The sequence below is a fragment of the Octopus bimaculoides genome, chromosome 11 (assembly GCF_046866305.1).
Source record: "Octopus bimaculoides isolate indiv1 chromosome 11, ASM4686630v1, whole genome shotgun sequence".
In the NCBI taxonomy this organism is placed as follows: domain Eukaryota; kingdom Metazoa; phylum Mollusca; class Cephalopoda; order Octopoda; family Octopodidae; genus Octopus; species Octopus bimaculoides.
Window position 1 is genome coordinate 69,423,427 of NC_142938.1, and position 14,887 is coordinate 69,438,313.

General features: G+C 36.4%; 1 protein-coding gene across 1 annotated transcript in view; it reads left to right on the forward strand.

The window, feature by feature from the left end:
* Positions 1-236: 236 nt before the first annotated feature.
* LOC106883651 (uncharacterized) overlaps positions 237-14,887 on the forward strand; it is a 70,296-nt gene continuing 55,645 nt past the window's right edge. Inside the window, exon 1 of the mRNA XM_089360326.1 lies at positions 237-502. Coding sequence (XP_089216452.1) covers positions 401-502 — 102 coding nt within the window. The 5' untranslated portion in view covers positions 237-400. The remainder of the gene's footprint in view (positions 503-14,887) is intronic.

The window sequence follows — 14,887 nt, forward strand, 5'->3', positions numbered from 1 at the left end:
TTTAAAAGTTTCATATTTGGGATATTAGATTGATTAAAAAAGAAAGGAGATGTCTATCTGAGAGTTTGTGTCATTCATCCTGACTTTAGTTTTGTGTTTCAAGAATTTTATTCAAGCAAGCAGAGCAGAAAATTTGGCATCCAAATAAATAAATAAACGAAAGATAAAAGATAAAAGAGATAAAAAATATTGATTTTTAAAATTTTCTGAGTAAAGAAAAGCTTGACAGAATGTTAAGAAAAACATGAGAGAAAAGTAAATAGAGTGCAGAAATTTATTTCTTTCTGATCTATGTGTAAATATGTCAGGAAAATTTAGGCCAATCGTAGTGGTTGAAAGGATTTTTAGGTGTTATTAAATGTTTAATTCCTAACACAGCATTTCAGTTTTAACTTACATCATGGTTTGTTCAATCAGTCACTTGAGTCTGCTGCTTCTTCTCATTCCACTTGCTTCATCTTGCAGATCCTTAAAGATTTCACCTCCCAGCTGCATCAATAAGGTAAGACTTTTTATTTATACAACAACTAAAGCTGTTATTTTTCTCTTTAATACATACGCGTGCGCACACACACATATATACATATACATATATAAATATGTGAGTGAGTGAGTGAGTGAGTGAGTGAGTGTGTGTGTGTGTGTGTGTGTGTGTGTGTGCGTTTGTGTGTGTTGTGTGTTTGTGTGTGTTGTGTGTGTGTACATATACTGGGGTCTATTAATTTGGCTGAACCAGTTAAGGTGGTGTCCCAGTATAGTTGTAATCCAGAGAATGAAACAATTAAAAGAAATATACATGCATATATATGTGTGTATATGTATTATTTATGTATATCTTATATATGTATCTATATATAAATATCTATCCAACTATCTATCTCTCTATCTGTCTGTCTGTCTATCTATCTATCTATCTATCTATCTATCTATCTATCTATCTGTCTATCTGTCTATCTATCTAATATATATTTATATGTATATTTATTCTGTTTATATATATATATATATATATATATATATATATATATATATATATATATATATAAAGCTGAAGCAAATTAACACCAAATATACAGTGCATGTGTTTTTATTGGCTAAACTGGCAATATGACCATCCCCAAGTACAACAACATATATTTACAGTTCTATATTTAAGAGATGAGGAATTATTTACATTATTTACATTATTTACATTTGACGGATATTTGTCCTCATCTTGTTTGTTGTTAACACAACGTTTCGGCTGATATACCCTCCAGCCTTCGTCAGGTGTCTTGAGAACGCAGGTTCGAAATTTCCCCAAGACACCTGACGGCGGGAGGGTATATCAGCCGAAACGTTGTGTTAACAACAAACAAGATGAGGACAAATATCCTTCAAATGTAAATAATGTAAATAATGTGAACATATATTTATTCTTTTATTTGTTTATTTATATTTATAACTATATCTATCTGTCTGTCTGTCTGTCTCTGTCTGTCTGTTTCTCTTTGTTTCTGTCTGTCTTTCTCTCTCTCTCTCTCTCTCTATATATATATATATATATATATATATATATATATATATATATATATATATAATATATATATATATATATATATATATATATATATATATATATATATATATATATATATATATATATATATATATATATATATATATATATATATATATATATATATATATATATATATATATATATATATATATATATATATATATATATATATATATATATATATATATATATATATATATATATATATATATATATATATATATATATATAAGGTTAAGAAGGGTATTGGATTCAACCAAACCCAAAGATACAGGTAATACCGAGTAAGTGCTGTATACCGACTAGTTATGCCCCAGTCGTTGTATGAACATGAGTGGGGATTATAACACAGGTCGTGTATTAGCGTGTGTATGTATAAAGAGTGAAAAGGATAAAGAGAACAATGGCAAAGTTAGAAATATATTTTTTTTTTTTTTTTTTAGAAATATATTTTATGGATAAGGTCAGACTTTATCCATAAAATATATTTCTAACTTTGCCATTGTTCTCTCTCTCTCTCTCTCTCTCTATATATATATATATATATATATCTTAATATATATTACTGCATGTATTAAATATTTGAATGAAATTTCAAATACAAGCAAAAATATAATCACAAAGAAAAGGAAAGAAACAAAGAAGAACAAAACAAAAACTGCACTGTTAGTGTATATTTTGATTGTTTTTTTATCTATCTCTCTGAGGGGTGATGAAATCAATATTTCATCAATTAATTATGAAATGATATTGTGTATCAATTTATTCAATCACGATAGTCATGCATATTGATAAAACTCATCATTACGCAAGCGCACATGTATGTTATGCATGCACACAAACGCAAACACACACCCATACACATTATAAATACATATCAACAAACATACATGCATATATGTCTGTGTATATGTATATATATATATATGTATTCATATATATACGTATGTGTATAGTTCTATATTTGAGAGATGAGGAATTATGTACATTATTTACATTATTTACATTTGACGGATATTTGTCCTCATCTTGTTTGTTTTTAACACAACTTTTCGGCTGATGTACTCTCCAGCCTTCATCAGGTGTCCTTGCGGAATTTTGAACCTGGGTTCCCATTCCTAAGATATTTTTTTTCCAATGTTATTATTATTATTATTATTATTATTATTATTATTATTATTATTAATCAAGCCTCAGAATCTTGGGGTTAGTAGCCCGCACTCTTAACCACTACACCATATACCTGTGCGCAATTATGGAGTGAATTTTAGTGCTCTTAGATCTAATATTCTCCTATCTATCCTTAATACTAGTTCCCATATTCTACTCATATCTGCACTATGTCTGCTTACAAGGTTATTATGTCCTAGCATATGTGCTGCTTCTTTTAGTTTTCGTATTTCCCAGTGGTGTTCTCTGTCTATTATTTTAACTTCATCTCACAGGAGGAGGTGGTCTCCATTTTTCCATACATGATCAGCTATACCCGATTTATCAATATCTTCTCATGTCACAGCTTTGTGATGTTCCTCTACCCTTATTTTGAGGGGGCAACATGTTTCGCCTTTGTATAACCTACCACAGCTACATGAGATGGAGTACACGCAGTTTTTGGTCATATTCTCTTCTATTGGTGGTTTTACTCAAAGGAGATATTTGCGAAGTGTTTTATTACTCTTGAATACTGTCCTGGTGTCATATGGGTCGCCTTTCACGGAGAAACGGAGAATATCGTTTATATTATGTATGACTCACTAAAAAGACGAAATTTATAAAATCTGTTATCTCTCTCTCTCTTTACACCGTCGCTAGAAGGGGACTTAATCCATGTTTGCAAATTGTTAGAAGTTATGGTTTAAAATTTTTTTTAATGCAAAAATTCACGTCTTAGGAAGCAAAAAAAAAAAAATTAATAAATGGCCCATTCCGGGCATTTTCGACCATGAGAAATTCATTGGTGTGACTCCCAGATTACTATCTTGTAAGGTGTGGATTTCTGTAGATGCAACACACACACATACACACTCACAAACTCAGCTTTACAATATGTACTGATGTAATGATACTGATAAAATAATCCTCTATTTCTACAAATATAGAGGCCCCATTCTTTTGTTGATATACATATCATATATACATATATATATGTGTGTGTGTGTGAGTGGCTGTGTAATAAATAGCTTGCTTACCAACCACATGGTTCCGGGTTCAGTCCCACTGCGTGGCACCTTGGGCAAGTGTCTTTTACTATAGCCTCGGGCCGACCAAAGCCTTGTGAGTGGATTTGGTAGACGGAAACTGAAAGAAGCCCGTCGTATATATGTATATATATATATATATGTATGTGTGTTTGTCCCCCCACCATCGCTTGACAACCGATGGTGGTGTGTTTACATCCCCGTAACTTAGCGGTTCGGCAAAAAGAGACCGATAGAATAAGTACTAGGCTTACAAAGAAGAAGTCCTGGGGTCGATTTGCTTGACTGAAGGCGGTGCCCCAGCATGGCCGCAGTCAAATGACTGAAGCAAGTAAAAGAGAGAGTAAAAGAGTATATATATATATATATATATATATATATATATATATATATATATATATATATATATATATCATCATCATCATTTAACATCCATTGTCCATTGCTGGCGTGGGTTGGAAGGTGTGACAAGAGCTGGCAAGCTGAGAGGCTGCACCAGATTCCAGTCTGACTGAGCATGGTTTCTATGGCTGGATGCCCTTCCTAACACCAACCACTTTACAGAGTGTACTGGGTGGTCTTACTTGGCACCACACAGGTGATTTTACATGGTACACATGCAGTACCACGTCAAAGCATCTAGCACACTTCGCAAAGAAGTTTGCACCAGGTAGGGCAGCCATACATGTATATATATATATATGGATGGATAGATGGATGGATGGACGGACGGATGGACAGATAGATAGATATACAGGGTGTGATGGATAAATTGTCGCCATTTTATATTTTTAATTCCGTGCATCCAGACATCTCAGTACATTCTCATTTCCTCTGTAAGCCTCAACATCCTGAGATCAGTCCTCACTACTTAATCCCATGTCTTCCTGAGTCTCCCTCTTTCACAAGTACCGTCCACTTTCAGTGACTGACACTTTTTTCATACACTTGTGTTTATTTATACACATCACATGTTCAAACCAATGTAGTCTCTTCTTTTGCAGGCTGCATTTGATTCCTCTTATGACCAACCTTTCTCTCAACACATTTGTGCTTCGTTGGCCCTGCTCAGTATGTAGAAAAGGAGTAGGTAGTAACTCTATAAGATGTACCCAGTGCAAGCTATGGACACATAAGAGGTGCAGCAACATCAAAGGCAGGTTAACTAGCAAGTTAGTTTTTGTTTGTGGCAGATGTTCAGGTGCAATAAAGACTGCAAACAAACAGGAAACAACTTCTATCTCATTCCAGGGTGAAAAACTAGAGGTAGTCGATAGCTTCCGCTATCTGGGCGACCAAGTTAGTAGTGGGGGTGGGTGCGCTGAAAGTGTAGCTGCTAGAATAAGAATAGCCTGGGCAAAGTTTAGAGAGCTCTTACCCCTGCTGGCGACAAAGGGACTCTCACTCAGAGTAAAAGGCAGACTGTATGACGCATGCGTACGAACAACCATGCTACATGGCAGTGAAACATGGGCTGTAACTGCTGAGAACATACGTAAGCTCGCAAGGAATGAAGCCAGTATGCTCCGTTGGATGTGTAATGTCAATGTGAATACCCGTCAGAGTGTAAGTATCTTGAGAGAAAAGCTGAACATTAGAAGCATCAGTTGTGGCGTGCAAGAGAGACGATTGCGCTGGTATGGACATGTGGTGAGAATGGAGGAGGATAGCTGCGTGAAAAAGTGCCACACCCTAACAGTTGAGGGAACCCGTGGAAGAGGTAGGCCCAGGAAGACCTGGGCTGAGGTGGTGAGGCAAGACCTTCGTACATTGGGCCTCACCGAGGCGATGACTACTGACCGAGACCTTTGGAAATGTGCTGTGCGTGAGAAGACCCGGCAAGCCAAGTAAGATCGTTGCCAGTGCCCCTGGACTGGTTCTTGTGCGGGTGGCACATGAGATGCACCATTTTGAGCGTGGCCATTGCCAGTACCGCCTGACTGGCTCCTGTAGGATTTTCGAGCGAGATCGTTGCCAGTGCCCCTGGACTGGCTTGTGCGGGTGGCACATAAAAGACACCATTTCGAGCGTGGCCGTTTTCGTGCGGGTGACACGTAAAAGCACCCACTACACTCTCTGAGTGGTTGGCGTTAGGAAGGGCATCCAGCTGTAGAAACTCTGCCAAATCAGACTGGAGCCTGGTGTTGCCATCCGGTTTCACCAGTCCTCAGTCAAATCGTCCAACCCATGCTAGCATGGAAAGCGGACGTTAAACGATGATGATGATGATGATGATGATGATGTTAATGCACTTTGATGCTGCACATCCAACAGAGCATACTGCCTTCATTTCTCTCTAGTTTATGCATGTCCTCTGCATTCAGAGCCCATGTCTCACTATATATATATATATATATATATATATATTTATACACACGATGTCACTGGTGCCAAGCTATATAGGCCCTTGCTTTTCCCTTGGATAACATCGGTGGCGTGGAGAGGGGAGGCTGGTAAGTGCACCAGTCCATACATACACATGCACTCTCGCATACCTACGTACATGCGCCAATATGTATATACTCATCCACCCTCGCTTGAAACACACACATGCTCATCCACACATTCACCAAAATACATATATATATACCCGCATACACGCTCGCACCCATACACATGTGCGCAAAAGAGGTTCAGACACACGTCAATATATGCACATGCCCAAGAAAAAGACAGGGCTAAAGGCAAAATACAGAAAAAAGTGTGAAAAAGCTGTAAGGGCAAAACGCATCTATATGCACACATTCTTGCAAGCACACACACACATCTGTATATGCACGTACCCGCACACATGCACACATCCACAAGTGCGCACAAAAGGTTCCATGTACACGTCTATAGACACACAGGATAAAAGCTGGGTGGAAGGGAGAATACAGAAAAAATATGTGTAAAAAATATACAAAACAATATCTCTATAAATATGTAAAAAAAATATAAAAAATATATGAGAAATCTAAGTAAAAAGTATAGAGAGATAAAAAGCTTGTACACAGACACAATATAGAAAGCAAGTCCTATCAGTAATCTCAGGGGGACCAAAAACGTAGCAAATATATATATATATGCATATAGTGAAGGTGCATGGCTCAGTGGTTAGAGTGTCGAGCTTACGATCGTGAGGTTGTGAGCTTGAATCCTGGAATGGGCTGTGTGTTGTGTTCTTGAGCAAGACACTTTATTTCATGTTGCTCCCATTCACTCAGCTACAGAAATGAGTTGCGATGTCACAAACTTTGTCGGCCTTTGCCTTTTCCTTGGATAACACTGGTGGCGTGGAGAGGGGAGGCTGTTATGCATGGATGACTGCTGGTCTTCCATAAACAACCTTGCCCAGACTTGTGCCTGGTAGGATAACTTTCTAGGTGCAATCCCATGGTCAGTCATGACCGAAGGTGGGGGCCTCAGCATATGCATATATATATATATATATATATATATATATATATTATATATATATAATGCATATATATATATATATATATATATATATATATATCTTTTATTTCTCTTTTACTTGTTTCAGTCATTTGACTGTGGCCATGCTGGAGCAGGGTACAGGACGTCACAAACTGCTTATAGTGGTGGAAGCTTGAACAACACTGGGATCGCTCCACAGAGAACATTGCTAGTTATTTTGGGGCACACCCTCATATTTCTGTATGAATGTGTAATTAAATCCACTCAGTCAAAATCAAATTATCCAGGTTAGTTACACGTGAATAAATTTATTCATAGTCATAATTGTAGCAGTGAATAAGATTACACCTGTTCCACACCTCTGTCTGTGTGTGTGTGTGTGTGTGTGTGTGTGTGTGTGTGTGTGTGAGTATACTCATGTGTGTGTGTATGTGAGCGTACTCATGTGTGTGTGTGTGTATGCATGTATGTATGTGAGTGTACTCATGTGTGTGTGTGTATGTATTTGTGTGTAAACACGAATGTACATACACACACACATTTATGTATATGTATATTTGTATATACGTAAAGGCATTTGACTTAGTGCTTGAGTCACACGCAGTGGTGCGTTGAGTGCTTAAGCAAGGTATGATTTATTTTGTATTGTTCTGGTCTACTCAGCTGGCAAAAATGCATTGTACTTCTAATTCAAAATATCAGCCTTACCACATTCTATATCACACTGAATCTCCCTGAGAACTACATTAAGAGTATACGTGTCTGTGGAATGCTCAGCCACTTGTATGTTAACTTCATGAGCAGGCTGTTCCGTTGATTGAATCAACTGGAAACTTTGTCATCATAACCGATGGAACGCCAGTTATGTATACACATATGTTCAAATGTTGAACAACAACAAAAGTACTACATATTGTTGTAGTAGATACTAATTTCATAGTATCAGAAGCTTCATCATTGAGTAAATGAATACATGTATGTGTGTGTGTGTGTGTGTGTGTGTGTGTGTGTGTGTGTGTGTGTGTGTGCATTAGTACTTTTTAAATGAGCACCTTTGTAGATGCACATAATCAAGAGTGTACCTATATATTTCTTTATTGCCCACAAGGGGCTAAACATAGAGGGGACAAACAAGGACCGACAAAGGGATTAAGTTGATTACATCGACCCCAGTGCATAACTGGTACTTTATTTATCAACCCCAAAAGGATGAAAGGTAAAGTCGACCTCGGCGGAATTTGAACTCAGAACGTAATGGCAAACGAAATACGGCTAAGCAATTCACCCGCCGCGTTAATGTTTCTGCCAGCTCGCCGCCTAAGAGTGCACCTATATTCATATTCATATTGAAAAGTGTACCTATATTCATATAAAGAATCTCAGATGGAGAATCTTAAGAATGTCTTACAAAGTTTTATGTGTTTTTAATAGATTGGATTTGAAGGCTATGTGTCAGTATGTGAGTATGTATGTATGTATGTATGTATGTGTGGAGGCGCAATGGCCCAGTGGTTAGGGCAGCGGACTCGTGGTCATAGGATCGCGGTTTCGATTCCCAGACCGAGCGTTGTGAGTGTTTACTGAGCGAAAACACCTAAAGCTCCACGAGGCTCTGGCAGAGGATGGTGGCGAACCCTGCTGTACTCTTTCACCACAACTTTCTTTCACTCTTACTTCCTGTTTCTGTTGTGCCTGTAATTCAAAGGGTCAGCATTGTCACACTGCGTCACGCTGAATATCCCCAAGAACTACGTTAAGGGTACACGTGTCTGTGGAGTGCTCAGCCACTTGCACGTTAATTTCACGAGCAGGCTGTTCTGTTGATCGGATCAACTGGAACCCTCGACGTCGTAACCGACGGAGTGCCACCACATGTATGTATGTATGTTAGGTCACTCGTGCGGTCTCTCATGGGTGCCACTGGTAGCATGGATCTACCATACCCTGTTGTATGGTCAGGTTGTTGGTGACTAAACTGGCACACCCACTCAGTTTGTTTGGTGAAGCGGATTGTTAGTAACCCAGCAGGACTAAAAAAAAGGACCTGTTAAAAGGACTGATGCCCTAAGTTCAAAGACAATCTAGCAATAACATAGGCCCTCAGAAATTCCGGGTTGGTGTCTGGCATGCTGGAAGACCACTGTGAGTTAGGCACAGCTCAGCTTTTGTTAAAAGCTTGTCTGTAGGTGAAGGTCAACCTGATATAAACTAGATGTGTAGGGAATGACAACTGGATATTTTGGGGATCTTTTGCTTGCACTTTAGATCACGGTGCTCCCATATTCCTGAGCCTGCATCCTATATTGACACAGGATCATGTCAATAGGGGTGAAGAGGGCCTGTGAGCTCTTGTGCAAGCTTTGTTGGACCAAAAATTTGAGGTTGTGTGTTCGCCAACAAAGCAACTTTCTGATGCCTTGTTGAGTAGGAGGGTGTCACAACGAGCACTAAAGCTGTGGGCACAAGCCTGGGTGGAGCCAACTACAGGTGCAATAATAACCTTATGCACAAGCATTGTTGATATGTTGATATTTTGCATGGACAACGGTCAGTGATGGTCTTCCTTAGTCATGAGGAGACAGCCATCATGTATGTATGTATGTATGTATGCATATGTATATGCATACATATATGTATATGTGTATGTGTGTGTGTGTGTATGTATATATATGTATATATATATATATATATATATATATATATATATATATATATATATATATATATTATTACAAATTAAAAGGGTAAAGATTTATCAATTTATTAATTTATTAATAAATCAACAATTAATAATTTTAGAAGGAAATGCTTGCTGATCCCTTAATTATGTTTATATATATATATATATATATATATATATATATATATATATATATATATATATTATTACAAATTAAAAGGGTAAAGATTTATCAATTTATTAATTTATTAATGAATCAACAATTAATAATTTTAGAAGCAAATGCTTGCTGATCCCTTAATTATGTTTATATATATATATATATATATATATATATATATATATATTATTACAAATTAAAAGGGTAAAGATTTATCAATTTATCAATTTATTAATAAATGAACAATTAATAATTTTAGAAGCAAATGCTTGCTGATCCCTTAATTATGTTTATATATATATATATCTATATATTATTACAAATTAAAAGGGTAAAGATTTATCAATTTATTAATTTATTAATGAATCAACAATTAATAATTTTAGAAGCAAATGCTTGCTGATCCCTTAATTATGTTTATATATATATATATATATATATATATATATATATATATATTATTACAAATTAAAAGGGTAAAGATTTATCAATTTATTAATTTATTAATAAATCAACAATTAATAATTTTAGAAGCAAATGCTTGCTGATCCCTTAATTATGTTTATATATATATATATATATATATATATATACATATATGTATTAAAAAAAAGGAGAAGGCTGGTTTATGGGTGTATGTGTGTGTGTGTGTGTGTGTGTGTGTGTATTAGAGTTATTAGTATTAGTAGTAGTGCTATTAGTATTAACATTCGTTTTAGCTGTTCACCAGACTTGTTCATAAGCGGGGATGTTCGTATCCTGGCTCATGCTAGTGATAGTGCTTGGTTTACAGGTGTGTTATATTTCTATCGTATCCGGTTTTAGTGTTTTCACTGCATTGACCTGTCTTATGATTATATATATATATATAGGTAACAGGAATTAAGTTTACGCTTATTGAATGAGGTAACAATAGATTCTATATTGGACGGAGATTCTATATTGAAGATTGATCGGTATTTATGGTGATGTGGAAAGTTAGAGTCTACTATTTGAATACAGGTTTTGGCTAAGCCCTTAATGTTTAAAGTGAATGGGGACGTATACCAGAGAATTGGTCTACCCCCCACTTTTATTAGGCAATATAGGAGAGTATAATCTATAGTATTTGTTAGAGGAGAGTTGCGGGATTCATTGCTGCTTATCAGTTTGAGTTTCGATCAAGTGTTATATGGGTGAGCACAGGGCAGATGAGAGTGTGTCACTCGAAGTCCTTCTAGGTTTCTAGCAGGGGTTTTAGCTTGTCTTTCTATAGTGGAAGGGTTCATGTGTCTAGTAGTGGGGCATGTCCCCCTGGGACTGAGTTTAGAGATGTGTTTTTTAAGCTTAATGTTTGCTATGAATTTAATTTTCGGAGAGAAGCCACTAGCGGCTAGTGCCTGGTTGTAGTATGTAGCATGGCTATTGAAGATTTCCTCCATGGTTATTGAAGATTCCCTCAGCATATCACTCAAGGACATACCCATTCCATCTCAAAAAACTTTCCTCCCACTTTTACTTAGCAAAACAAATGATCTTATCAGAAGGATGAGGTGGAACCCTCATCATTGTAACCGACGGAGTACCAGTTATATATATGTACAATATGGCATATAGCTTCAACCGTTTTAAAACCAAAAGTAGATAAAACAATACCAGTCAAGTATTGGCATCAATCTAGTTCAAAAGGTGTGGCTTGTATATTGAAATATTTTTTGTTTGTATTCCTAATTTTCGTTTCTCTTCCATTTGTTCATCGCAGTCAAAATTTTTTCTATAGATATTCTTTACTTTGAAGCAGTTGTTGATCTAAAGGAGAAAAATATCCACTGGTGGAACCAGCTGTTGCTTTATTTTGCTTGTTGTGATGGATGGCATAGAATAAAGAAAGAGAGAAAATGGAGAAAGTAGTTCAGACAAAGAGATGGAAGAGAGATGGCCTGGTTCTGTTGTTATGTGTCACAAGATTTGTTTCTTTTCTATGGGATGAAATGCTTAATAGGACATCTCAAGGGAACGGCAGACATATTAACATCAACAGCAAGCAAGTAATAATAATAAGAATGATGATGATGATGATGACGACGACAGAGGTGATGATTATGGTGATGATGATGATGACGATGACAATGATCACAGTGTTGATGGTCAAGATGATGATGATGATAAAGAGGAGGATGACGACAATGATGACATTGATGATGATGATAGTGCTGTTGATGCTGCTGTTGATGCTGCTGTTGATGATGATAATGATAATGTCAACAAAGATGATGATAATAATGATATGTACTAATTATGATATGGTGATGATAATGATGTTGATGATTTCCATTTTTTAGCCACAAGAGCATAACGAAGACATAACAATAAAAGTGTATAAGTTTAGATTAAAATTGAATAAGAAAAAAGTAAGTGGAAGTAAGAATGTCCACAATATATGAAATTCCAAAATATTCTAAGTCAAAGACAGGCACCTAGACCGATCATATCTTGGATTACCCTAACTCAAAAGGGTAAATACCCTCTCTCAATCCCAAGCCTACAGGTCCATGCTGAGAGTGGGTCATTTTGTTTGGACTACATTTGCCTCAATCACCCATCTTCAGGGCAAATTTTCTGGAGGGCAGCATCTCCTTTTTTTTACCCTAATCTTCTCTAAGTGAAACTTTAAGATGTTGATAAGGGTTTCACCAAAGAGGTAAGAGTTAATCTTCAGTCCTTTCAGTTGCACCCATTAAAATCCCTTTTGGTCACAGTTATCAGACAGTAAAAACTGTCTGCTCTACCTGGTTAAAGAAAAGTGGTTAGATGATCATCACAAAGGACTGAACAGATAGAAGATTTTTCCCTTATGTGACAAAAGCTGTTCTACAAAAATTCACATATCATCAATGCTGAAACACTAATAGAATGCAGAATAGTTTTATTCCTCTGCAAACATCTCAAACTGGCCTCACAGATGGCATACACAAATATTTATACTAGATAGACCTAGTAGCTGAAAAATCTTTATTTAAAAATAGTAACAACTTTACGGATTAAGAGGATAATAATCTCTCTTTTACTTGTTTCAGTCATTTGACTGCAGCCATGCTGGAGCACCGCCTTTAGTTGAGCAAATCAACTCCAGGACTTATTCTTTGTTAGCCTAGTACTTATTCTATACCTTTCCTTCATTGGACAATAAACTCTGATTGCGAAGACCTTTTGAGGCAAGTGAAATCGAAATCAAATTCGATGACTGGCATCTGTGCTAGTGGAGTGCCAAGAGCACCATCCGAGCGTGAACATTGCCAGAGCAGCTGACTGGCCTCCGTGCCGGTGGCATGTAAATAGCACCATTCGAGTGTGATCATTACCAGCATTGTCTTACTGGCACTTGTGGTGGTGGTATGTGGAAAACAACATTCGAGCGCGGCCATTGCCAGTACCACCTGACCGGCCCTTATGCCGGTGGCACGTAAAAGTACCCACTACACTCTCGGAGTGGTTGGCGTTAGGAAAGGCATCCAGCTGTAGAAACTCTGCCAGATCAGATTGGAGCCTGGTGCAGCCATCTGGTTCGCCAGTCCTCAGTCAAATCGTCCAACCTATGCCAGCATGGAAAGTAGACGTTAAACAATGATGATGATGATGATATGATTTTATAGTTTCTAGGGTGTATATGATTAGGAGACTTACTTACGTAAAAGCCATTACAAATATACATAATATGATCAGTAGGGTAGAACATCATAGAAAAGAACAAATAGTTTAATCAAAAACATGACAAAGTCAGACTAACTAGGCAGGAGTTTTCATGGGATAGTAATTACATATAGCACACCACATACCATAACATATTCTTATAACATATGCAATGCTATTTAATTTACCATATAATTCAACATTCCATGATTTTATCACATATAATACTAGAGCGTAAGTTTACAACAGATATGACACATCAAATTTCACTATGGCATCTATAATCGCTAATTTCAAAAATACTTAAATGTACGGGTGACGCTATGTACACATGATACCCTTAGGTCTAATTTAATATTAATCAGGTTGTTCTTGTCTCTATACTTACAAATCTCATAAGTTTCCATAGAGCATAGCTCACACCCATATCAGCTATCTCTATAAGGCTGTACTTTCCATATTATATCCCATTTAAGGCTAAATTCGATCCCGCTTTCCTTCAGTTCTCAAATCTTGCTAGACAAGGACGTACAACTGGCTTTATGTTTGAGTCTAAAAGATGAAAAAGCGTTATTATATATATATATATATATATATATATATATATATATATATATATATATATATATATATATATATACAGGGTGCAGTGAATAAACTCTTGTTTAAATTACGCAAAAATTGAAATAACACTGACATCTCATTTTAACAGATATATTTACCAAAATTACATAAAAATGTCTTGAAATACTAAAGAGTAAATTTATTCAATAAAATCGCCATTGGCTTCAAGCATGGCCTCCAGACGCCTTCAGAATCTCCTGCAACTCTTCTGGACAGTCTCCTTTTTTAAGTTTAGTGATCACTACAAACATCATGATGCTGACTGGATGTTTGATTTTTATCACTCTTGGTACATATCCTCAGACTCACACCCAAACACTCTGAAATGTTTGTATTGGAGGTCCGGCACAAATGCCAAACAGTACAGCATGTCGTTTCCAAATTTCTGGCAGAATGAATTGTGTAATAGTGCTCTTTTTCTAACAAATGGTGCTCAACTGACCCTACAATACTGCATAGTGGACAAAATCAAAAACAAGCAATGCGCATGCACAAAATTAAGAATATAAAATGGTGACCATTTACCCATCACACCCTATATATATATACAGTTCTATATTTGAGACATGAGAAAT